This window comes from Pteropus medius, unplaced genomic scaffold (assembly GCF_902729225.1).
Source record: "Pteropus medius unplaced genomic scaffold, Ma_sr-lr_union100, whole genome shotgun sequence".
NCBI classification, from domain to species: domain Eukaryota; kingdom Metazoa; phylum Chordata; class Mammalia; order Chiroptera; family Pteropodidae; genus Pteropus; species Pteropus medius.
In genome coordinates, this window is record NW_024350397.1 from 3,373,731 (window position 1) to 3,400,356 (window position 26,626).

Genomic DNA, 26,626 nt, shown 5'->3' on the forward strand with positions numbered 1-26,626 from the left:
TGACTTTATGGGCTGCCTCTCATAGAATGGCTGAGGCTGAGTATTGAGACCCATCAATGAGCTAGGCCCAGTTATAAGTTCAGGGATGCAAAATAAAGATCTCTACTCCCATGAAGCTTACTTTCCAGAGGATAGGGTTGGGAGGAGAAAATTATAAACAAGTAGATAAATAAATCGTCACTTCTCAAAGTGTGGTCATGGGCCTTTGGGGATCCCAGAAACACTTTCATGGGTCTGTAAGCTCAACATTTTTAGTACAAATGAACAATGGATTTGAATATAACAGAGTACAAAGAGTTCATTGATAAGGTTTCAGATTCCACATTGCAATTAGCCTTTTAGAAACTACTACTTGCCAAGTTCAGTATAGTATCACAGAAGAATATCCAGTTATCTGAAAAAGCTGTCTCCCTTTTCTAACTACACATCTGTATGAGGCCAAATTATCTTCATAAATGTAAACCAAAACAAGATACTATAAGAGACTGAATGCAGAAGCAGATATGAGAATTGAGTTTACTGTTATGCCAGATATTGAAGAGACCTGGAAAAGTATAAAACAATACCACTCTTCTTGCTCTATTTTTTTGTTTTGGAAAATATATTTGTTTTTATATAAAATATGTCATTTGTCACTTATGTTTTCATATCATGAGTTTTATTGTTTTAAAAAAAATTGTTAGTAAATACTTTAATGTTTCCTCAGTTTTAATATCTAATATGATAAATCTGGACAGATGTAAACCACATCAAGAAAGTACTCAATAAAGGCAAAACTTCCCATGGGGTGTTAACCCCCTACACTTCCAAGTTGCATCACGTATCCTCTTAGATGGCCATTTGTGATGTCAAAATCTATGCCTGCAAACATACAGCAGCAAAATCTATGCTGTATGTTCCATCCAGTTCCAATAGTAGCAGGAAGAGGTAGAAACTCTCGGTATATGGCTGGCCTGGCTGTCTAATGGCAACAGGAGGTGACAGTCTTGCTGTTCCAGACCAAGTGATAATTTGGGCACAGACTGTAGAACCATGCACTGAGGTAGAGCAAGAAGGTGAGGGTCTGAGAGGTGGCCAGTGCCAAAGGTTATATGAGAGACATATATTCTTGCGTCTAATACAAGCATGTCTTGGTCGTCTTTCCATGGCAGGACATAGAGGCTCACCTCATTCCTCAAAACAGAAGGAGTAACCATAGTTTTACGAAACTAACCCCTACTGTTGGGCATTTGCGTGATTTCTAACTCTTTTGTTTTACAAACAAAGCTAAAATGACCAGCCAATGAAATAAACATTGAGAAAATGAACAAGATAATTGCAGTAGTGATTAATGAACTGAAGACAATGACTAAAATGTAAACCCCACAGAACTAGTGATTTTAGTCTGTTTTATTCATCTCTAAATCCCCAATACCTAATATAGGGCCTCTCCTACAGTATGTGCTCACACAATCTTTGTCAGAAGTCTAAAACAAGATATGATAGTCATTGGGAGGAGCACTCAGGAAGCATCTGCAGTTAAGCTCATACCTGAGTGCGGGGAGAGAGCCCGCACTGGGAAATTGTAGACTGGGGAAGACGATGTGCAAAGGCCTAGAAGTGGAAACCCCTTGGCATGTTTGAAAATGAGAAAGGTTCATGTTCTGGAGAGTCATGATAAGGGGAGGGGTAGGAGTCGAGTTTAGAGGGGAGGGCAGGGCCCGATCGGTAAGGCCTGTCAGCTCTAATATTGAGTTTTAATTTTACAAAGCAGTTGAGAGCTATTATAATTTTACCAGAAAATAACACGAACTGATTTATGCTTTTAAAAGCTTACTCTGACCATTTCACCATTATTAGAATAGCCACTATCAAACAAAACAAAACAAAACAAAACAAAACAAATAAAACATAACAAGTCTTGATGAGGTTGTGGCGAAATTGGAAGCTTTGTGCACTGTTAGTGGAAATGTAAAATAGTGCAGCCAAAAAAAAAAAAAAAATGGTGCAGCCACTATGGAAAACAATATGACAGTTCCTCAGAAAGTTCTAAAAATAGAACTACCATATGATCCAGCAATTCCGCTTCTGTGTATATACTCAAAAGAGTTGAAATCAAGAACGTGAACAGCCATATTGATAGCAATATTCACAATAGACGAAAGGTGAAAACAACTCATATACTCCTTAACAGGATAGATAAACAAAAAGTGGTATATACAGATAACAGAATATTCTTCAGTCTTAAAAAGGAAGGAAGTTCTGACACATGCTACAACACGAATGAAATTTAAGGACCTTATGCTAAGTGGAATAAGCCAGTCACAAAAAGACAAATTCTGTATGATTCCTTGTATGCTTAAAGTAGTCAAATTCATAGAGTCAGAAAGTAGAATGCCGGCTGCCAGGAGCTAGAGGCAGGGAAAACGGGCAGTTGTTTAATGGGTAAAGAGTTTCATTTCTGCAAGATGAAAAGTGTTCTGTGGATCTATGGCGCTGATGGTAGCACAACTGTGTGACTACACTTAATGTTACTGAACTATACATTTAAAACTGCTTAAAAAGATAAATTTTACATTACGTGTATTTTACCACAATTAAATAAAAAAAATAAAAATAAAAATATAAACCAACTTTACTCTGAATGCATTCTAGAGAAAAGTTTCAAGAAGGGCATAGCTGTTTGTCCAGTCAGTATCCTCCCTTCTTCAATATACATTTTATATTGTATTCCTCCTTCCTAGTAGAGCATGATTTGGTTCAGGTATCCACTCCTTCCCCAAACAGTCTTATGCTTCAGGAGAAGATGATCCCAGATCTGCTCCATGTGTTCTTACAATGAGGTGGAGAACCCCTGGGGTCTTTGAGACCATTTTCAGGAGTCTGTGAGTTTCTCTCTTTTCCAACTACATATCTTAGTGAGGCTGGATTTGATTTTTCTAAATATATACTTCTAACAGAGTCCAACAGATTGAATTCATGCAAAAGCATATGAAAATTTGGATGTCTTATATTAAGCCAAATATTAAAGTGATTTACAAAAATGTAAAGCAATGCCACTGTTCTCATTAAATGCTTTCACTATGGCTAAAAATAGATCTACCATATGATCCAGTTATCCCTCTTCTGGGTACATAACCAGAGAAAATGAAATCAGTAACTCGAAGTGGTCTCTACACTCCCATGCAGCATTGTTCACAAGAGCCAAGATATGGAAACAACCTAAGTGTCTATTGATGGATGATTGAATAAACATACACACACACACACACACACACACACACACACACAATGGAATATTATTCAGCCTTTGAAAAGGAGATCCTGACATTTAAAACAACATGGATGAATCTGGAGATAATTATGCTAAGTGATAATTATGCTAAGACACAGAAAAAAACAAACAAACAAACACATAATCTCACTAATATGTAGAATCTAAACAAGTTGAACACATAAAAGCAGAGTAGAATGGTGGTTACCAGGGGCAGGGAGGTGGGGAAGACAGGGAAATGTTGGTCGAAGGGTAAAAAGTGGCAATTATATAGGATGAATAATCTAGAGAGCTAATGGATAGAATGATGACTATAGATAATGATCCTGTATTGAACACTAGAAATTTGCTGAGAGTGCCCTCAACACACACAAAAAGTGGTAACTGCGTGAGAAGATATGTTAATTAGTTTGACCATAGTAATATTTCACTATGTATATCTTTAGCAAATCATGTTGTACACCTTATGTAGATACAATTTTTATTTTAAGAAATGCTTTTGCTTTGCAAAAGCTAACTACTTTTCATGAAAATGTTACTTATGTTAACATGCAATGGGTTTATTGTAGTTATTTTTAATTAATAAATGATTATTTAGGAATTTTAGTGATAGACGTAACTCGTATGAACAAAAGCCCTTTGGGATCCTTAATACTTTTTAAGCATCTAAATGGGTCCCGAGATCAAAAATTTGAGAACCACAAGCCTAGAGTAAAGCCATTTCCTTAGTTGGCCGTTGCCTTGGATCTGCTGATGAACCCTAGATCTGTCAGGGAGAAAGGAAGGGAAGTCTACCGGGAGGCTTCCAGGAAGTTTTTCCATTCCCAAAAGAGAGCCACAGGAAGTCTCTCTCTCTTCTTCTTCTGGTCGTTAATGTATCTGAATGGGCTGCCTGGAATGGCTGCAACCTGAGGAAGATGGCAGTGTTGTTTCCGGAGTTCATTATTACAATGATTCAGTGAACATCTTTCTATACAGCATATCTTTGCTTATCAGTGTGAGTATTTTGGTAGAATAAATTCTTAGAATCAGGAGTGCTGGATAACAGGATATATACATTAAAAATTTAATAGATACCAATATTGATAAGTTGTCCTCCCAAAAGTTTGTGCCAATATTAACTTCCATCAATATTTATTTAACAAGCACTTATATAAAGCTTACTATGTGCTTTCTAGGCAACTGTTTGAAGGTTTTTATAAATGTGAACTCACTAATGGTATATTTCAGTGCCTTTAAATGGTCTAGTCATGTCTTTGGTTCATTTTCCTTCTGGGTTTTCATCTTTCTTTTTATCATTTCTAAGAGCTCTGTGTATGTTAGGGATATTAGCTCATTAGTTCCATATTATATGGCAAATAAAATTCAATAATCATTTATTCACAATTTCAATATCTAAAAAGCTCTGAAATGTAAGTTTTTTGTAAATTTAGTGTAAAATCATTTGCTAACCAAACATGAATTCAAATGACATGAAACTATTTTTAGCCTTTGTATATTCCAGTTAATGTGAATAGTGCTACATTTTGCTGAAGAAACAAAAATTGTGTTTGATTATAAGGTACTGGCCTAGACCTCACTGGTAGTGTTATTTATATACAGTGTATTATATTTTCTAAATTCTGAAAAACTCAAAATTACATAAAACACTTGTCCCCAAGGATTTCAAGTAAGAGATTGTGGATTTTTTTTTACATACATGTTGGTTTTTTTAGTTCACTTTTAGATATGTTGAATTGCAGCCGCCATCAAGCCTTCAAGTATAGCCTGAATGCAGTTGGGTATATGAGTTAGAAATTTATGGGAGAGATTAGGCATGGAGAAGCAGATTTTGGATTTTTCATTATATAGACAATTGTTAAATAGAAATCATAAGAGTACATGTCAGAAAACATGCATTGTCAGAACAGCAGTGGGAACATCAGTGTGTAAGGGGTAGATAAGTGACAAAGGTAAGTGTGGCAAAGAAAGTATGAATTGGCCTGAGCAGAGGTGCAATAATTCTGGGCTATGACGAATGACCACAGGCCTGGAGTCTGCTGGCTGCAGTTCTCAATAGAGTTATTGTCAGATACCAGAGTGAACTCAGTCTTCTGGAGTGTATATGCAGAGGGAGGGGTAAGAAAAGTCTTTGATGGTGGCCTCTGTGTCCAGGCTCAGGAATCTAGACCTCAACATTCCTTAATAACCAAGCATCTTTTCATCAGTCCTCCTAAGAATGGGTGTTCAGGCTGCCTCTCCTGGAAGAGTTCTGTTAAAGGGTCTGCACAGTTTCCTAGCCCCATCACATCTCTGTGGGCCCAATCTTCTAGCAAGTGCGCCACACCTTAAAATTAACAAGCTACTACAGTAGTGCAGTTTGCAGGAAGTTGGTCCTCATCATCATACTAGGCCAGAGGAGACCAGAAAGAGGTGTTGATATCTTCCTATTTATTCCTTCAGATAGGCTGTGTTGCAATCCTTGACAGGAGCATTTAGAAAATACCTGCCAGTGGACGGCCACTTTCAAAGAGGGGGTAATGGAAAGACTTCAGGTCCACCTCCAACCTGCCCACTGCAAAACTTTTACATCTGCTCCCCTGTATAACGGAAGAAGAATCCTTTTTTCATTTTCAGTTGAATGTTCTCAGCCTTAAAATGTGTGCCTTTTGTTCATTCTAATTCGCCTACATCTGCATAAAACAAAAGTTCATTTTTAGAGCAGTGTGGAGGGAGACTGTGCACAATTCCAGTTATTGTATGGAAAAGCTGTGTGCCTAACGTTTTATTCAGCAAGAAAATAATATATCCAAGATGTTAATGTGGGTGTTTTCTGTAGTTCATACTGGTGATGTCTTGTCTATCGCTCAAGAAACAATGGGCACTTATTTGGGAGTGCTTAGATTTAGTTACACTACTTTATTTTTTATTTCAAATGGCTCTCAACTGTTAAGTGGGTGAAAAAAAACAAGTTAATTTCATAAATGTTTTAAATAATTGTCGTAAGTTCTAATTTTACCTACAGCAGAAACATTTGAAAGTTTATAATGTTAATATTATATCTTAGCAAGCAGATATGAAGAATATTAAATAAATATTTTGGTGTTTATTATGACACAAGTATATCTAGTCTTCGGCTAATTCTGTGCACATTTTCTTTTCAAAATCACTTCTCTTCCAAGATGCAAATAAATGGAAGCATATACCATGCTCATGGATAGGAAGAATCAACATTGTTAAAATGGTCTTATTACCCAAAGCAATCTATAGATTTAATGCAATCCCTATCAAAATACCAATGCCATTTTCAGAGTGCTAGAATAATCCTAAAATTTATATGAAACCATAAAAGACACTAAATAGCCATGACAATCATGAGAAAGAAGAACTAAGTTGGAGGCATCGCACTATATGATATCAAATTATACTACAAGGATATAGTAATCAAAACAGCACAGCACTGGCATAAAAACAAACACAGAGATCAGTGAAACAGAATAAAGAGCCCAGAAATAAATCGATGCCTATATGGTCATTTAATCTATGACAGAGGAGGCAAGAAATACAATGGGGTAAAGATGGTCTCTTCGACAAATAGTATTGGGAAAACTGGACAGATAACATGCAAAAATAGTGAAACTGAATCACCTTCTTACACCATATACAAGAATAAACTCAATGGGTTAGACTTAAATGTAAGACCCCAAACCAAAAACTCTAGAAGAAAATATAGACAGTAAACTCTCTGATATTGCTATTAAGTAATCTTTTCCTGATATATCTCCTTGGGCAAGGGGGGAAAAAAGAAAAAAATAAACAAATGAGAATACATCAAACTAAAAAGTTTTTGCACAGCAAAGGAAAACATCAACAAAATGAAAAGACAACCTATTGAATGGGAGAAGATATTCACTTATGATACAACAGATAAGGGGTTAATATCCAAAATATGTAAAGAACTTATGCAACTCAACAACAAACAATCCAATTTTTAAAAAGGGCAGAAAACCTGAACAGTTATTTCTCCAAAGAGGACATGAAAAGATGCTCAAGATCACTAAACATCAGAGAAATGCAAATTTAAACCACAATAAGATATCACCTCACACATGTCAGAATGGCCATCATCAATAAATCAAAAGACAAGTGTTGGTTAGGACGTGAATAAAAGGGAACCCTCATGTATTGTTGGTGGGACTGCAAATTGGTACATCCACTGTGGGAAACAGTTTGGAGGTTCCTCACAAAATTAAAAATAGAACTACCTTTTGACCCAGCAATTGCACTTCTGGGTATTTATCCAAAGAAAACCAAAACACTAACTCAAAAAGATAAGTGAACCCCTATGTTCACTGCAGTGTTATTCACAATAGCCAAGATATGGAAGCAACTTTAGTGCCCATTCAATGATTGGGTAAAGAAGTTATGGTACATATATACAAGGGAATATTACTCAGTCACAAAAAATGAAATTTTACCATTTGCAATAACATGGATGTACCTAGAGGGTGTTATGCTGAGTGAAATAAGTCAGACAGAGAAAGATAAATATCATATGATTTCACTTATATGAGGAATCTAAGGAAAAAAAGGAACAAATTAAACAAAAACAGACTCATAGATGCAGAGAACAAACTGATGATTGCCAGAGGGGAGGGGATTGGGAGGCTGCATGAAACAAGTGAAGGGATGAAGTACAAATTAGTAGTTACAAAACAGTCATGGGGACATAGAGTACAGCGTAGGGAATATAGTCAATATTATTGTAACGGCTATGTGTAGAGCCAAATGAGTGATAATCAGGGGGATCGCTTCAAAAATTATATAAATGTCTAACCATTGTACTGTATACCTGAAACTAGTATAAAAATCAATTCTCTTCCAACACTACTGAACTGTACACTTAAAAATGGTTAAGATGGTAAATTTTATTTTATGTATATTTTACCACAATTAAAAACACTTCTAAATCTTCAAAATTTGGAAGCATTCACTTAAATGAAGAAAGAAGTACTTTCAATTACTGCTTATTTCAGTTTGAGAGACCTCATGGATTTGTTTTCATATAAAGTGATTATGAAGTTTGATTTTCAGATGTTTTATGCATATACTCAGAGAAACATTTTACTTAAAAATATGGAACATTTCATGAATTTGTGTGTCATCCTTGTTCAGGGGCTGTGTTAAATCTTCTCTGTATTGTTCCAGTTTTTAGAACATGTGCTACCAAAGTGAGCACCACATGTTATATTTATAACTCTAGAAAAGATTACTCTGCATCACAGATTTATAGAGCAATAAAAGACTATGAGTCACATCGAGGTTTTCAAATGACAGTTCTTTGTTCTACAAATGAGCAAGTTGAGTTCTAGATTAGCTCAAGAACCTGGGACTAGCATGTAAAGCCTTCTTCAAAGGGGTACCACTTGGTGACAGAATAGAAAGCTGAGCCCTGAAAAGTCAAACATACTGTAGATAACATTTCAAAAAACAAACGACACAGAAAAAGTAATTACCTGCTCCACTTCACTCCCTCATATCCACTCTGCAGAAGCAGCCACTTTTATTCATTTTAATCTCCAAATCTCTACTACTCCATGATTGTTCATGTTTAAGCATTATCAGTTGTTTTATCATTACTGAAGATGAGGATTGAACCCTCTTCTACCACCATCAACACACACACATAAACAACTTCTCTCAATAAGGTCATATCATGAGTTTAGTTAATCCATGTTTACGCTGCTATGACAATGAAATATGCCAATGAAATATGCCAATCACAGTTGAGTCATCTAATATACTATGGCAATTTTTCCTTTCTTGCTTATCTTTTTGAATTGGTACTTTTTTTTCTTTCGTAGTGTTTTATGTACTATTTAGTCAACCCTAAATCCTCTCCAGTTATATAGATCTCCTCTCAAAATATTTAAACACAGTAATTACTCTATTTTGTCTTGGAAACATATCTCTGGTAGCCTTCTGACTGTCTCTAATCTGGGGTCTTTACACTGTCACCTTGGTGATTTCCTTCTTTTGTACAACCAACATCTTTCCCTTTGTAGCATAATCCTTCATTTTGGTCGAGCAATAGCTTCTCGATAAAAGGTACATAAGTAAAATTTTTGAGAATTTATGTATCTGGAAACCTTTTTATTCTACCCACCTTTATACCAATTGAGGCTGGAGATGATTTTCCCTCAGAATGTTGAAGGTATTGATCCATTTTCTTACTGCCAATGTTATTTGATAGATTCTCAGTCCTTTGCATGAAATCTAGTTACTTGTACTGAAATTTCACAATGATGTACTTTAGTGTGGGTCTATTCTTATTCATTGTGCTAGGCATTGGAAACTGATGGCTTTCAGTTAAACTTTCTTGACTTATTTCACTGATGATTTCCTCTGTTCTGTTTCCTCTGTTCCCTTTTATGAGATGCTTATTTCTCAGATCCAAGACCTTCTCTTCTGGTCTCCTAATTTTTCTTTCCTATTTTCCAACTTTTTGCGGGGGGCGGGGGGGTGTTGGCTACTGCTTTGTGGACAATTTCTTCAACTTCATCTTCTAAGTCTTCTATTGAGTTTTTCATTTCTATTTTCATTTATAAGACTTTTTGTTTTCTGAATATTCCTTTCCTATGGCCCTTTGGTTTTTTATTTTTTATTTTTATTGGAGTCAAACTTTTTACTATTTCAGAACCTGAGGATATCAGTGGTTCTTTAAAATGTCTTTTTCTTGCCTCATAGTCCCACTTTCTTCCATCGTCCGTCCTTCCTTCCTTCCTTCCTTCCTTCCTTCCTTCCTTCCTTCCTTCCTTCCTTCCTTCCTTCCTTCCTTTATTCCTTAGTTCTCTTTCTTTCTCTCTCTCTCTCTCTCTCTCTCTCTCTCTCTCTCTCTCTTTCCGTTTTAATCCTTTCACCTTAAAGCCTTCCTCAAATGCCTGGTTATCCCTGGCTGTTTGTACACGTTTTGGTTGGGGCCACAAAGTAGCTGACTGGAAGCAATTGGAAGATTTGTTGACTGTAGTGTTTCTGAAGTTGTACTCCTTCCTGGGGTATTTCCAGTGTCAGCTGTCAGATTTTTCACAAAGGAATCTTCTAATCTCCTGGCTGGAGAGCATGAGCTTGACTGCCAGCATTAGGTAGCTAAGTGAGGAAAAAGGGCATAGGTTCTACATATTCTGATTATAAACTTTCATATTATCCTCTGCATCAGTCAAGGTCCAAGAGGTTAACTATAAACTGGTATAGAGAAATTTAAAGAATACCTGTCAAGGGGTAAGGGAGAATATCAAAAGAAGGCACAAACTTAGAAGGGGGTTCTTTTCCCCATGTCTGGGATTCAGATCTTGTTGGCCAAGGCATGGCTGTAGCCACTGGTTAGCAGAGTTTACTAGGTTGTCTGGGGTCCCAGGGAAGCAGAAAGCATCCCCCTAGGGAGCAGTCCGACCGAGGCTGGCAGCAGGGAACCATGGCTGGGACTGGGAAAAAGAAAACACTTCACTGAGATACAGGTGGGCCAAGGCTGGAACGCCCCTACAGAAGATGGGCAGGAAGTGCCTCACCACAAGGCTGAAGGGCAGGCTCATCGAGGGAGTCAGGACTTCAGGAGCCTACTTGCCAGCCAGAGAAGTGGTCACAAGGCCAGGGCCAGGGCTGTAAGCTCACTATGGGACTGTGTATGCTGGGGCTGAGTGCCACTGGATGTCCTCTCCCCTTCCACACACCACTGACAACTGGATGGTAATAATAAACAAAATGAAACATTCCAGAGGTAAGGAAAAAGATATGCTTAGAGGGTCCAGCTCATTATTATCACAGTGTAGGCAACTGTATTAGTTTGCTAGGGCTGTGGTAATGAAGTACCACAGGGTGACTTACAGAAATTTAGTCTCACAGTTCTGGAGGCCAGATGTCCAAAAGCAGGGTGTTGGCAGAGTTGGTTCCTTCTGAGGGCTGTGAGGGAAGGATCTGTTCCAGGCCTCTCTTCTTGCCTTGTAGATGACGGTCTTCTCCTTTTGTCTCTTCATGTATCTTCTGTGTCTATGTCCAAATCTTTTATATCTGTCATAATGGATTAGGGCCACCCTGATGACCTTCAGTTTATTTCTGAAAAGGCCCTGTCTCCAAGTAAGGTCACATTCTGAGGTATTAGGGGTTAGGATTTTAACATGAATTTTGGAGGACCACAACTCAACTTATAATTGCAATGAAATGTAGATTTGAAGATGAGATGTAATAAATTGAAAACTGGCACACTCCTTGTTTTCAGTATGGAATCCCACCCTCAACTGTTCCTGGTGTTTCCCTGTCTAGAGATCCTCTATTTTACTCTTTCTAGAGAATAAACACACAGGCATATGCTGGGATGTTGGAGGCGCAGCTGCCAAGCTGTGCAGCACTGAAGGTTGTTTGGAGGTTAAACTGAGGTCCTAGACTGTCAACTAATCCTATTTTCAGCCTACTTTCACTCCAACATCCAGAGGTACCTGTCACACTCATGAACATTAGGGGATTCTACAGGGGGTGGTGGGTGGGTTGCTTCTTGGCTTCCCCACTGTTGGCTTAGGAGTCAGGTTTCTCGGGTCTGCTGTTTTGCTTTCATTTCCAAAATGTTATTGCTGTTGTCTCCTGTTCTGACTTTATAAGTTTATCATTACTTTATTTTGGAATTTAGATTTACAGAAAAATTGCAGATAATATCCTTATACTGTTAACATCTTAATTGTCACTGACCTTTGTCAAAACTAAGAAATTAACTGGTAAATTACTAGTAACAGATTTCACTAGTTTTTCCACTGATGTCTTCATTGTTCCAGGATTCCACACTGCATTTAGTTGTCCCATCTTAGTATCCAATTTGTGACTGTCTTTCCTTGTTTTTCATGACCTTGATACTTTGGAAAGAATACTGGCTAGGCATTTTGCACAATATCCTATTTGTACATGTTCCTCATTAGACTGAGGTTACGGATTTGCGGGATTAACAGTGGCAATATGCCCTCATCACATATTTGGGGTACATGATATCCACATATATCACTGATGTTAACCTTGAACACTTGGGTAACATAAAAAGTTCAGCGGTAGCTCTCTTCTGTAAGGCTGATGGTAGATAAGGCTGTTCTAGAACTAGATTTGCTGGTAGCAGTGGAGATTAAATTCTACCCCCTTCAACAATAAAGGTTAGGTGGACACCATTATCTAATGTGCAACAGGGCTGGAAAGGCAGCCAAGGAGACTGGACCCACAGTATGGATATGGCTAACAGAACAAGCACATCTAGGGAAAACAGATAGGCAGCCAACTACACTATGCAGTATTTATCATCAGAGTATCAATGATGGAAAACAAAAAAGCTGAGAGCAGTTGCCTTAATCTAAAAAATAACGATTCCTTGCCATTACCTGAGCCAGTTTTCCAACCCAAAACACACTGACACTGAAGAGGTTGGGTTCCCAGGAGGAAATTCCTTGCAACACAGCAAGTACTGACTTTAACAAGTCCCCTGGTCCTGCCCCAGGAATAATTATGGGTTTATACTCAGGTAACTGTACACTGAAGGGGGATACTCAAGTATTTTGAGGGAGGGCTGTGGGAAACAGGGTCTAAGTAGACACTGATGCCCAGAGATCTGAAGCACCATCATGGGGAGTACAGGAATAAAAGGAATGCTGGTCAAGTTATAAATGTGTATGTACTAAGTGCTCACATTAAAACTGCACGTGCTCTATGGACCCTTCTGGTGGCCACTCCCATCTCTGTATTTATAACTAGAACTGACACTTAGTAACTGTCATGGCTCCCCACATACACCTTTAGCCTGTGGGATATAGGCTGAGGTCAAACAGAAGCCTCTGCAACTGCTACGCTCTCCCCTTTCACACTGCCAGCCAAAATAGTAAATAATGTGCTCTTTTCAGATTATAAGACCAAAAGCAATTCATTCACATATAACAGACAACACACATGTACAGTTTTGCCCCAGGGCCATGTTAACTCTCCTGCCATCCTAAGTGTGAAGAGATCTGGACATCTGGTCATTCCATAGGATGTCACATTGACTCACTTGAACTTACTGAACTGGATAAACCAGAAATGGCTAACACACTGGAGGCCCTGATTATGTTACCACAGTGTGGGAGATAAATAAACCTTAAGATTGTTTCCATTCAATCTTTTCCAGGAAAGAAAAAAACGACTTGGAAGCTCAAAGAGCACACTTAAAATAGCCAAATAATAAAGAAGAAAAACAATAAAGAAAAACAATGCACAACTGGTTGCCACTGGAAAATAGGAGGGAAGCAACTCACTTTGAAACTCACAAACAATGGGAAAGAATCAAGCATTTATACTGTTTTTCCTATATGTAACCAAATAGTGAATGAGGGCGTTTTTCTATTGCAGCTAACAAATGAAGAAATGATACAACTGGAATACTGCCGATCCATAATTAATTGATAGATCTGGGCCTTCTCTAACATCAATGACAGCTCATAATCCAGTAAGAGACAGCTAGACATTGTGTCATCTATGGGGTAATACTGCCCCCCCCTTCAAAATGAAACAAAAATCTGAATCTGATTAACTCTGTGGACCAAAAACAAATTTACAATACCAAAAGGACAGAGGAGTATGTTAAATTATATCAAAGGAATGCATAATCAGCAAAATCTGGGAAACCTGACAACCTGTTTTCTTCATAAATTAATTGCAGGGGAAACAAGAGATGGGGGGACACTAATGTAATACATAGATTTTAATTAGATCGTGATTCAAACAAATTATTCACAAAAAATTTTTTTTCTGGTGATAATGGTATTTTTGTGTGTGTGTTTTAAGGAGTATATTTACATACTGAAATCTTTATGAATAAAAGCATATCTAGGATTGTTTCAAAATAATATGAAGGGGGTGCACACAAATGGGGTTACGGATGAAACAAGATTAGCCATGAGTTGATAATTGTTGAAATTGAGTGGTACTTGGAGATTCATTATTTTCTCTGCTTTTATATATGATTGAAAATTTCTATAATAATTTAAAAATATAAAAACAAAAAAAATCCAATCACCACTAGTATTTAGTAAGTCTTTAGTTTTCTCCAGCTAGACTTGAATGACCACTGAGAAAGTAGTGAAAAACAAACTTTAACACATCTTACACAGGCTAATAATTCAGGTTCAGATGAACAGAACCATGTAAATCACACTAATATGTTGAGACTGATAATTCATTTCTAGCTCTTAATCCTTCAGCCTACATATTTAATACTGTCAAAAGAATACACAATACATTAGCAACAAAACATTCATGAATGACATATTAGTCAATATTTTGTCAAAACAGAAGGCCACTGAATCATATAAAATCACTCTAATACTTCATTAAATAAGTTTAAAGAAAGTTAATTCATTTCAAAAAAATTTTCTTCTTTATTTAAACATAAAACACATTTACAGCATGCAGGTTAAAGTAAAACTTAAAATTATATGGCGTCTTCCAAAACCAATTATCTTTGAATGTATCTTCAAGCACTGAAAACAAACCAACAGATTCCACAGGTAGACTCAGACTCTTATCACTTCATGTCAAATTGAGTTATGCACAGTAGTATTCTTAAGTTAGGCAAATAATTTAATTGATCACTGTGAATAAATATTACTTTTATTTCACCGTTTCTTTTCTGAACCATTTATCAATACCAGTCAAAGGAACATTTATATATTCGTTCAAAAAAAAAAAGACACTGCAAATTGAAATAAGTGCCAATGTTCTAGATGATCAGAAATTTTCACTTATAAGAGTAAATGCTGTGTTTAATGACCTACCATAGCAAAGAGTTCACTGAAAACATATTTATGAAATTCTTTGTACACTTTGTGAAAGTTCGAAATTATAAATAGAATCACTGAGAAATTTTAAAAAACCTAACATTGTGTATTCTGAACTACATGCTAGTTACAATTCATTGTTATACAGCACCAATACCCGTGATACAGCTAATAAGAATGAAACTACCATATTTAGATGAGAAAAAAAATTCTGCTTCATTTATGAATATTGCCAAAGCAGCAAGTTTTCATTTGAAAACAAAATATAAACATTTACGTGTATGTAGCCAAATATTTCTCCATTTAGAAAACTATCATAATAGGCTGGAGCACTGTTTTTTAGTTAATTGCATTATTTCAATCTTGCTGCGCCAAAGTTTCATCCTAATTCTTGGAGTGTTTCCTTTGATCAATCCTAAAAGCAACACAATCATTTTAAAGGTTGCAGACTACAACAGCAAAAATTTTTGACTGTTAAAAAAATAAATAAATAAGTTTATCTTTTAAATGGAAATTATATAAAAGTGGAAATTACAATAGTTAAGGAAATAGAAAAATAAGCCAATTATGATCTGAGTCTTCTGACTATGGCTCCAAATTTATTACAAATATCTGTATATAAAACTTTTTCAAAAAGTTAATTCTGCCAGCCAGATCCTAACACAGAACTTACCAAATTTCTTTCTCTACTGACTGAATAACCTTAAATCCCCATTTTCCCCAAATTTCTGCTAACACAGTTGCAGTCACCCTCCCCCCACTGATGAAGCAAATATTGAAATCTCTTTCTCTATTACTTTTAGAGATTCCTAAAACAAACTGTTGATTTAGTTTAATCATCTGAGGAAGAGGTGGCAAAAAAACAAGTACTCTTAGCACTAACTACAAAATTAAGGGCTATAGCCAAAAAAAATAATTTGAAGATTACTAGTGACTTGCAAACGATGACCTATTTCTAGGTTAAACAAGAAATAAATTATATTGTATAACAGTGTAGCAAGTTAAAAATACCTCAGGGATTTCAGACCAAAATTTACCTGCATATTTATAAATTCTCCATATTATTTTTCCTGTTCTTCCACTTTTCCCCCCATAGGCTATAAATTTAGATCAACCAATACAGTACTAACAATATAAAATTGTTTTATCCTATAATTTATTTCACTATATTAAGAGGACAAATATCTGTCCAATTCTTATGTTAACTAGTAGGCTCACCAGAATGAAGCAGGGTATTTTTATTCCATCAAGCTATGCTGATTATAGAACAGGGAAAAAGAGAAATACAATTCCTTTTCAAACTCTTTCTTAAACTGAGATTTACTTTTGACGTCAAATATTTCTATTCAAGAAAATTCAGCAACATGCATTTCACGAGATAATTATGTAGCCTTACTCAGTCTCAAATGCCTATTTAGGCAGTTTTAAGGTTTCAGTGCACATACAGTAGTAGTTTTCAGAAGCAAACTTCAGAGACGATACAAATAATTTTGACTCTGAAATCATTTCAAGGGATATTGAAGTACAGTACTGACTTGATACATTTTGTGGGCATGTAGTGTTTAAGTGGTAAAATTTAAGACATTTAACCTAAGTGTTCCATTTTCCCTAACATAAGGAAGACACTTTAATAAGAAAAACAAGAAGCGGTAGCAGCTAGGTAATTTAAACTGGGATTAAAAAATAAACACAAACAAAAAAAGTACAAAAAGCACAATCCTATACGGTACAGTTAGCTTGGCACAGTGAAAACTAAATTTAAGACACAAAAGACAAACTGTGTAATAAATAGGGCCACAGTTGTAAACTGTAATTTTTCCCTCCTAAGACGCCAAAATTGCACTCTAGTTGTGTTGGGAAGCAGCAGAGTTTATAAGAGTGGGTAGGAAACAGCTGTACAGGCCAAATATAATTTATACATTAAAAAAGTTATAATTCTACAATTCCCAGGGGGTAAAGGTTATAGTCATTGAATGACTGTTTGATATTAAGTCCTCTTCATACTCCTATTATTTTCAACACCTGAAAATGGGAGAAAGAAGAGAGAAAATATTTTTATTTGCATAAAACTTGTGTCTGAGATAAATGTGAAAGGAATAAAATATACCAATAGTTTATAAACATTTTGGCCAACAGTTTTGACCACTTCCCCCAAAATTAAAAAAAGGCAGCATTAAATGATCTGATTTCTTTTCCTTTAAACTTATCTCTTACATAGAGCTATTATGAGCAGTACTATGTTTAAAAGGCCATTCATTTTTTATTTCTCCCCGAGAGCTACGAGTAAGTTGATGTATGAATTATATCTTTTCTTTTTTTTTAAAGATGGAAACCAGTAGACAGTGTCAGTGACATTCTTAAGCCAAGGACCACTAACTAGGAATGTTATATATTTTGCAATTAAAAAAAAGAGAGAAGAGGTTAAGAGGGGTGGAGAAATAGGAATACCCAAGAGGTGCATATGGTAGAAAAATGACAATGAAAATAAATATCAGTAACTGTTACCTGGAGGCATCCCCATATTAAACCGTCTACTCACCAATGTGTTTAGAAAAACTCAACATTCATAGTATGCAAGCTAGAAGACCAGCCATGTAAAACTGGGTACTAAGAGTGTCGGTATTAATATGTTGCCATCTTCCCCCAAAGTGAAATGCTTTTCTTAATAATTAAAAGAATTTAAAAATTCTTCTATAAAGTATTTAAGTTTTTAGTAATTTATAACTTAAGATCATATGCTCCTCTCCACCACGGTTTAAGATTGATTGATGCAATAATTAAAAAAAAAAAACAAAAAAACCAAAAAAAACCCTACTATCCTTCGGACTAGCAACGAGACAAACCTGTAAATGTTTATACATTTATAATTACTTCAAGTCTCAAAAATCTCGTTTAGCTAAGTTAGCTATCTCTCTCTCATGTGCTAATAAACTGCTGTCGTTACACTGGGATCAGCATTCTACTTTCAAGCTAAAACCTGGCTACATCTAACAAAGGTCATGATCTATGTTCTCTGCAAATGATGTTATCAGTTCAAAGTTTACATAGGAATTTTAATCTGAGCACAATATACACAAAGGATAAACTTTCACCTATATCCAGTTATGCTTTCAAATGCCCTTGCCCACCTTCAACTTGCAGAAAAGAATCCGTTTTGTAATAGGTAATAACATCTTAACTTGTGTAATTCTCAAGAATGACTTCCATTTTACTAATAAAGGGGCTCAAAAGTAAATACAGTAGGTCCTCAAATTGCATCATTTTGTTCATTGGTGTTTCGTTGTAACATTGATGTTTATATCAATTAGCCTATGATCAAACTGGCTTCATTATATATCATTTTGCTTAAAGTTGCAGAACTTAGCAATGACATTTAGTGAGAACTTATAGTACTCCAAAGGAGAGAAATAGAGGCCTTCCCTAACAGGCAGGAAAACTAGCTATTTTATGTCTACTAATGTGACACGATATTAAGCACATATAACTTACCATATAGTCTTGGTAAAAATGTTTATGCTAAATCTAAAATTGCTTTTAATACATAGGGAATAGAGGAATAAGGCAACTACAAACAGAAACAATCAAACAGACCTAGAAAGTGGCATATGCCCAAGATAACTTGCTTAGTCTCTCTTTAGTAAGTCAATGTCATTATAAAAGGGGGTTATTTTAGATTAAAAGAAACTTAAGGAATATAAGCAAGTGCAAACAGTGGTCTTGAATTGTACCTTGGTTTTAGATAAATCAGCTGTGAAGGACTTAAAATGAAGAAATCTGAATAGAGACTGGTATTAGGTAATATTAAAAATATTTTTAGTTGCTAATTGTTAGCTATATTTTGTTGATAATGTTATTGTGGCTATGAAGAAAAATGTTTTAGAGATATTAAACAGGTCATGAATGGTTAGAGTCGAAATGAAAAAGAAACTGTTAAAAAAGTCACTTGCTCAAGTTCATAAAGTAGGATTCAAATTTAAAACTTCGAAGTCTGTGCTCTTTTCACTTTATTGCTGCCTTTTAAATCCTATACTATGTGACAAAAAATATTAAATTATTTGTAATGTGAATACTCCAGAATACTGCTTCATTCTCTAAACTGAGAACCAATGTTATGCAAAACATCAAAGTAAAAACAAGATTAAAACAAACTGACTTTAGTATTTGTCAGAAACAACAGTTAACCATCTCATAATTATCTAGTATTTTTAGTTTCTAAAGCATCTACACATTTGAGACTTCTGAAAGAATTAAAATATTAGGCAGCTATTAACCAATCATGTTGTAGAAGAAAATGTACAGGATATATTACTAAGATAAAGAAGTAGGTTACAAAGTAGCGTAAGTAGAATAGGAGTAGTATGTTATTGGAATATTTATTAACAGCTTAAACCTTTTAATTTAAAAGTTATAATATGTAAAGAAAGCTATAGAAAAATACAACATATTGGGTGGTATCTCTAGATCATTTTTATCTTCAACTTTGTGATATTTTTTAATCTCCTACAAGGGAACAGATATTACTTATAAATTAAAAACAAATTAATAAATATAAGAACTTATAAATCTGTTCAAAAAATCACTTGCAATAGGTAAACAGAAAAGGACACAGAAATAACTCAAAAAATAAGTGGGCAAATAAAAATGTGAGAAATTCAATTTCATTAATAATAAGATGTTTATTTTGGCCTATTATGTTCAAAGCTTAAAAACTACTAATACTCAATGCTGGCAAAGATGCAACAAAATGGGGAGCATCTTTGGCTAATATGCCATTTGGTGCAGTCTTTCTGGAGAGCAATGTGTTAATATGTATCAAGAGCCTTAAAAATGTTCACATTTTCTTATCATTTCACTTTTGGGAATCTTCTGGAAATAATAGATAAGCGAGTATAAAAAATTTTTCACACTTCAAGTTTCATCTATAGAAATTTCAATTTTGGAAAATTTCAAATATAGAAAAATTAATATACTTAATTACATGCCCAGTAAAAGGGAATATTTATAAACTATAGTATATCTATTAGAATACCAAGATCTTCTAAAATGATCCAATGTTAGGTTGAAAACAATAACATAAATTTGAATAATATGATCTGAATTATGAAAAATAGACTAGAAGGAATTATGCCGTTACATTCACAATTACATACATTTAAAAAATCATGACATTAATGTGAGAATCCAAAAAAAATGTTTAACATTTTTCTTTAGTTTAACATTTCCATTTACAGCTATGATTCAAAAGCCAGATACAGACTACAAACCTGTGGGTACGGTGTAACCCTTACACTTGCTTGCCGCCTCCACCTCGTACTGCCACTGGCTGGCTGTTCTGAGTAAACGCACCTCCTCCGCGAATTGCACTTGGATGAGTTGGAGAAGCTGCTGGATGTTGCCCAGGACGAATAGGTTTAGCTAAAACAAAAACCAAAAACTGGCTTTAGAATAAATCTTAATACACTATAATGATTTTTTAGACCTCTTTGTTTACAATAAATACCCAAGTGTTTTGTTTTTCTCTGCTTTTTTGTTTCTTAGAAAATTCCTCTAGCTCTCTTTTTAGTTATATCCTTTCTTCCAGGACCTATAAAATCTAGCCTCTTATACCTATTCCTATATCAATGGTTATTCTGAAGAATGAAATATTGCTCAACATAGTTTTCTCTATCCCTGACCACTCTTGCTTGCTTGTCTAGTTCCTATTTATCTTCTTGTCCTGTTAATGTGGTTATTCCTCAACTTCTTTGTCTCTATGGTAAAAACAAATACCACCATTACAGCACATAATTAATGAATCAGAATATGTTTTCAACTAAATGAAAGCATTCAAACTAAGCAAGGTTTAAAGGTTTTAATGTGTTCAACTAACCAATTTGTGCTGAATGTCCTCTTCTGGCCATATTCTTTGACCTGACTGCTTCCTTTATACGATCTACTTCTTGCTGATACCGTTTGCGATCACGAGATGCATTTTCTTTGGCTTCTTTCAGTGCTGACTCCAGAGCTTTCACTCTCTCAGCTGTAGCTCTAAGTCTCTTTTCCAACTTGGGAAGTTCACAGCGAAGATCTGCATTATCACGTACCAACTAAAAGTATATGAAGAAAATTAGGATTCTAGCTTTAATAAGATGATTGGATAAAGTATGAACATTGTATAATTTCTCTTTAGAAAAAAAGTAAAACTACATTTTATACTAAGGTTTTCCAATTAGCTAACTTAATTTAGGCAGCAACAAGCAAGGAATACATACATCCATACATATCACACATATGTATTATAAAAATTTTATTTAATTTTTTTTGGAGGGAGTTGTTCCTACCCTCTACTAGGCAATGACAATAAGTTAGAACATAATATTAGGTCTCTTCATTAAGATATTAATCTTTTAGAAATGAATACCCTTTTAAACATACTAAGATCCACAAGCACACATAAATTTAGCAATCCCCTCAGGAAGTTCTGAAAGCAAAAAAGGCTAATAAAACTTCTTTAACCTTACTCTAGGTGCAAACATCTAGTATAAGCATCAGGTTTACAACAACAAAGATATGCAATAATTTTGGAGCAAAAAAATATTTTTGTAATTAAATCATTTATCAAGCCATAAGTAAAAATAAGACATAATAAACACTTTTTTAAAAATATGAGCTGCCTCATGATATTATATATTTCATACGTGGGGCATTAAATGTAAAAGGACCAAAAAAGTTGTATTTTAGTTGCAAAGACCTAACAGATATTTTAATTATCGTGAGCAAATTAAGAAAACTGACCTGAATTTTCAGAAAGTAAGAATACTTACTTCATTGGCTTCTTTTGATAAAAGGGTTGTTAAAAACATTAATTTCCCTAAAAATGTGTAGTGGTTTCTTTATATAAATGCTTGATAAATGGAATGGCTCAGGGTATGAAAATTCAAATAAATACTTGCCACTCCTTAAAATTCTTACAATGCTGCAGCTACCACAAAATATATTCTTTATTACCTGCTTGTGCACTTTAGTGAGTTGTTCGAGATTATTTTCAAGAAATGAGATCTTTTGCTTTTGAGCAGCACTGCCTCCAGTGTCATCAGAATCGATTTCTGCACTCTGAGAAAAAGTCAATGAATACTATTAAAAATTCAAAGCTCAAAGAAACCCCTAAACTTAACCAAACAAAAACTGTTATGTTATAAAATGATTTCACTTATGAATACAAAGCATTACACATAGAAGGCACCATTTATATAGATACCCACATCTAAGTATAGTTATATTACCTTTTTAACTCTGGTGGCCAGGTCCTGAACAAAGAGCTTCCGCAGGTTATGTAAAGTCTGAAGTTCTTTTGCCTTAAATTAAGAACAGCAGTGTTTTTGGAGTTCAGACTTCAATTTTAATACAACCAAGAAGAAAAAACCCATTAACATTCCCCAATCCTATTTATCTTCAGGTTTTTCTTACCACTGTCTCTTCCAAACCCTTTAAGTCTTGTCTTGCTTGTTCTCGTCTATCTTGCATAACCCTAGACAGAGGAAAAACATACATACATATTTTTGACTTCTGATTCTATAAAATTCTAGTTTTATTTAACTCAAGAGTTGAATCAAATTTTTTTTATCTGAAAGAATCAATTCTTGAGTTCAAATAAATGAAAAATGCTTATTTTAAAAAAGTTTACTCATGTTGTCTTTCAAAGAAATTCTTATGCCTTAAAATCTCCTGAATCTATAACTTATTAGAAATAACTCTCCTCGTATAGCAGTAGAAGAGATAAAATGTGGCAGAATTCAAATAATAATAAATCACTTATTTATATTTAGAATATGTCACATACAGTATCCTGTTATTCATCCAAAATAATTCTGATTACCTGGAAATTACAGAGACAATAAATTATCTAAGAACAAAGTATTTTACGTATTTTACTTAAAATTACTTCCAAAAAATCATGATTGAGATTCAGCAGAATATTTATAAAATCAACTCTGAGCTGGTCCTGATGGTGTTATCATTCTAACAATAGCGGTTCATTTACAAACTTTCTCTCATAAATTCAAGGCATGTGAAAAATTATAATTCTGAGTCTTCTATCTGCTCAGATTCTAAAAACCTGAGTACTGACTGACTATAGTCTTAGTAAATTAGAAAAAATAAGTGGTGAAAAACCTCTGTTCAAAAGGCAAGGCTAACATACCAATGTCCCTTTATGCAAGATCAATTTTGACAAAAATTCTGTTTTTTTAGCAGATCCTAAATCTTTTAAATTACTTCATGCCATATTTTAGGTTCATTCTTTTGACAGATCTTGACATAAAATGTTGGCTCAGAAATAGGAAACAGTCTGATAAATATGAATCTGAATCTTAACCATCACTGAAATATCAGACCTTGTTTCATTAAAGCACAAGGCTGATTTATACTGCAAATTTTTAGGTATAAATCAAACCAATGCAGAAGGTTTAAGAAAAACACTCTCTAACCTATACAAAGTGAAAAATGTATCTACTGGATACATCCAATAGCAATGCCTGCAATCCTCTTAGTTTTCAATTTTCAGTTTAAATTAAAACATTTACTTACGTGAGTTCATGTAATTTTTTGCTCTTTTCCTGATCTGTAACTTTCAACTTCTCATGTTCTACTCTCAGACGTTCCTGCTCTAACATCATTTTCTGGTTTTGGCTGAGAAAAAAGGGGCGGGGGGAAACCCCAAACAATATCAACACCACTGCTTTCTAAATGTTATCATTAAAATTTTTCAAAATCTTAAATTCTATAATCTCACCACTACAAATAACCAAAGGTCTCCTGTGATCCTGTCTGCCATGGGTGCCATAGGTGCCATGGGGCTGGGGGGAAGGACGGGGAGAAGAGGACCTGGCTACTTCCAGCTATACAATATTTTCCAATTTTGGTTTGAAACCATGATTTTATTGTATATCTTTCATCTCTCTGAATCCCTGTCCCTGAATCCATTAGGTATTACTAGTAAGACCCACATCCCAAATTGTTATCATTTTTTCTTACATACCTCTGATTTAGTTGTAGACTTCCTATTTTTACACATTCTATGCTATACAAATATGGTTATGGAAGTAGGAAAACTGTCTTACGAAGAGAACTTATATATATATATATATATATATAAAAAAAAAAACTTAAACCACGACTTCCAATAAAGTTTTTCTCAATAAAGAATAATTTTTAAAAGGAAATTAAGAAAGTGATTTAGAGGAGGTTTCTATTTGTAACAATGGTTGAAGTTTGTTTTTCCTTTTTACTGAATAGTTACATCAAAAGATCTAAAAAGTACTTCACCTGGAACTCATAAGTTATAAATGAAAAAGTTATAATTTCAATGAAAAGGGCAGATATCTAAAAAGAATATATTGTCCACCAGTAACCAATTATTCCCTCTTGTCTAAATAGTCAATCTTTCTTAGCTTTTAATATTTAGAGGAAAGAAAAGTATACTTACTCTTGAAGATCAGTAATAAGTTTTTCTTTTGCCTCAACTTCATCTCTCAAGCTACTAATTTGTTTCTGATGAGTTTCTCTGTGGCTTTGGATCTGCTGTTCAACAGCTTGCTAAAATTATTGGTGGGAAAGGACATTAAGTCAGACTAATAAAGATTAATAATGATGGACTAAAGCCATTAGAATCCAATGTTACATCAAACTTGCCTTAACTTCATTTGCAGTCTGAACCTTATTTAAGTGCTCCTTTTCCATTTCATGGACTTTCTCTGTTTGGGTAGGAAGAGAAAACAAGAGAGAAAATAAGCCTTAAAGTTCTTCCTAGAAACCAAGGAACAAATGGGTTTTATGAGGAATATGTATGTTCCTTAGCAATACTTGACTTTAAAATATCCAAATGACAGATAGTAAATCTTGCTTTCCAAGCTCAATGATATGTTGACTGGTACATTTTAGCTATTTCCTTTGTATTGACATTAAGGTTTCTTTTATTTTCTTTGCCTAATCCCAGAACAGATGGGTTAGCGCATGGTAGGGAAACGAAACAGCTTTCTTAAGTTTCTATGTCAAGATTTATGTGTGTATATATACACACATACACACTTCACATATGCACATGCATATATGTATTAACTTTATAACTTTGTGGGAAATTCCCAGATTGACTACTTCCATATTCAAACCCAACTTTGAAAAGTTTCAAAGCCACATTAAAGGCCATATTTGTTTACTATGCCAAGTTATCAGTATTCCTACGATTCTCTATCAGTGTGAATTATGTTTACTACAATTACACTAAAGTAAGCACAAATTAATATAAACATAACTCGGAAATAATTGAAAGTTAATACCTTGTGCTCGAAGCTGAACTAGTTCTTCACTGAGGGAATCAACAGATTCCTCTAGCTGTCTTTTCTTTTGTTCCACATTTTGAAGGTATTCAGTCAATGACTTGATTTTGGCTTCATGCTTTTGGGAAAAATATAATGATGTGAAATGGAAAAATTCTCATGCACATATTTTACTGTTAAAAATATTTGAAAATAAGCAAGTTTTATCAACATACATAAACATGTAATATACTTAACGAAGATACTTAAACCTAAAATGTTCAGGGGCCAAATTTACAATGATGAAGAACTTCATTAATGAAAAGGTCATCTATATAGCTTATAACACTTATAACAAAGCTACTGAAAGCTGAAAAATGAAACATTCTTATTGTTATCACCATATGACATAACCCTCTTCCTTTCTACAATTCCTAACTTGACAAATGGCCTGATCCACTCAGCTGCCAAAGGCAGAAAACTGGCCCTGCAGTTTTGTCTACCCTAGAATTCAACTGGATTCTTGAATAGTCCCATCAATCACATCTCTCTAGTAAATCTGTATGTTTAACATATACATGTTAATATAACCTGGTTATATCATTCATGTTATTATAAAGCAGCTAGACGAGGAAAAACTGATTAAATTAACCTATTTTGGTGCTCAAAATAACCTATGGAAGTTCATTTTTCTTAAAACTTTTACAATAAATAAAAGTTATGAGACTATTCAAAGCATGAAGAAACTCTGCTCTGTAATACATACTTGAGAGATACGAAGCTGGCATGCTGCTAACTCCTTTTCATTTTCTTCCATTTTTTTGTTGCTCTCAGTTTGTGTGCTCTCCAACTGTTTGCAGCGTTTTACCATTGTTTTTACTTCTGACTTCATTTTGCTAATATAGAGCCTTGCAACAGTGAATTCTTCATCTATCATGCCAGTTCCCTCAGGCTGCTATGAGAAAAAAGTGAAATAAAAAACAAAGGACAAAAATATCCAGTGTGTGTTTAACCAATTAGATTCTAAAACCAAACAAAATTAAATATATTTTAATATTACTCAGTATTCAAAAGAAGTCAGGGGCTTTTATCTTTTATTAAATACTGGGTGATAAAGAATAAGTAAAACAGAGCTAAATTTTTGCTTTCCTTTCTAAAAGTTAACACTAATACATGCCTACAGGGATGTATTAGTAGGCATGTAAAAGTTAACACTAATACATGCCTACAGGGAAAAAAATAATGTAAACCGAAAAAACAAACCAAAA

The 26,626-nt window shown here is 34.6% G+C and overlaps 1 protein-coding gene and 1 non-coding gene across 3 annotated transcripts in view; both read right to left on the reverse strand.

Annotated features, from left to right (window-relative positions):
* Nucleotides 1-8,362: 8,362 nt before the first annotated feature.
* LOC120584137 (U6 spliceosomal RNA) lies at nt 8,363-8,471 on the reverse strand. Its single transcript, XR_005647981.1, has one exon. It is a non-coding gene; the product is annotated as a U6 spliceosomal RNA (small nuclear RNA).
* Nucleotides 8,472-14,643: 6,172 nt separating this feature from the next.
* Nucleotides 14,644-26,626, reverse strand: part of KIF5B (kinesin family member 5B) — a 37,072-nt gene continuing 25,089 nt past the window's right edge. The window contains exons 16-26 of one of the 2 annotated variants that reach the window (XM_039839755.1): nt 26,125-26,313; nt 25,380-25,497; nt 24,736-24,797; nt 24,530-24,639; nt 23,632-23,733; nt 22,513-22,573; nt 22,329-22,400; nt 22,054-22,158; nt 20,936-21,152; nt 20,331-20,481; nt 14,644-17,088 (exon numbers count right to left, since the gene is read on the reverse strand). In XM_039839755.1, the coding sequence (XP_039695689.1) occupies nt 20,351-20,481; nt 20,936-21,152; nt 22,054-22,158; nt 22,329-22,400; nt 22,513-22,573; nt 23,632-23,733; nt 24,530-24,639; nt 24,736-24,797; nt 25,380-25,497; nt 26,125-26,313 (1,167 nt within the window). In that variant the 3' untranslated portion in view covers nt 14,644-17,088; nt 20,331-20,350. The remainder of the gene's footprint in view (nt 17,089-20,330; nt 20,482-20,935; nt 21,153-22,053; nt 22,159-22,328; nt 22,401-22,512; nt 22,574-23,631; nt 23,734-24,529; nt 24,640-24,735; nt 24,798-25,379; nt 25,498-26,124; nt 26,314-26,626) is intronic. The other variant, XM_039839757.1, reaches the window with a different exon arrangement.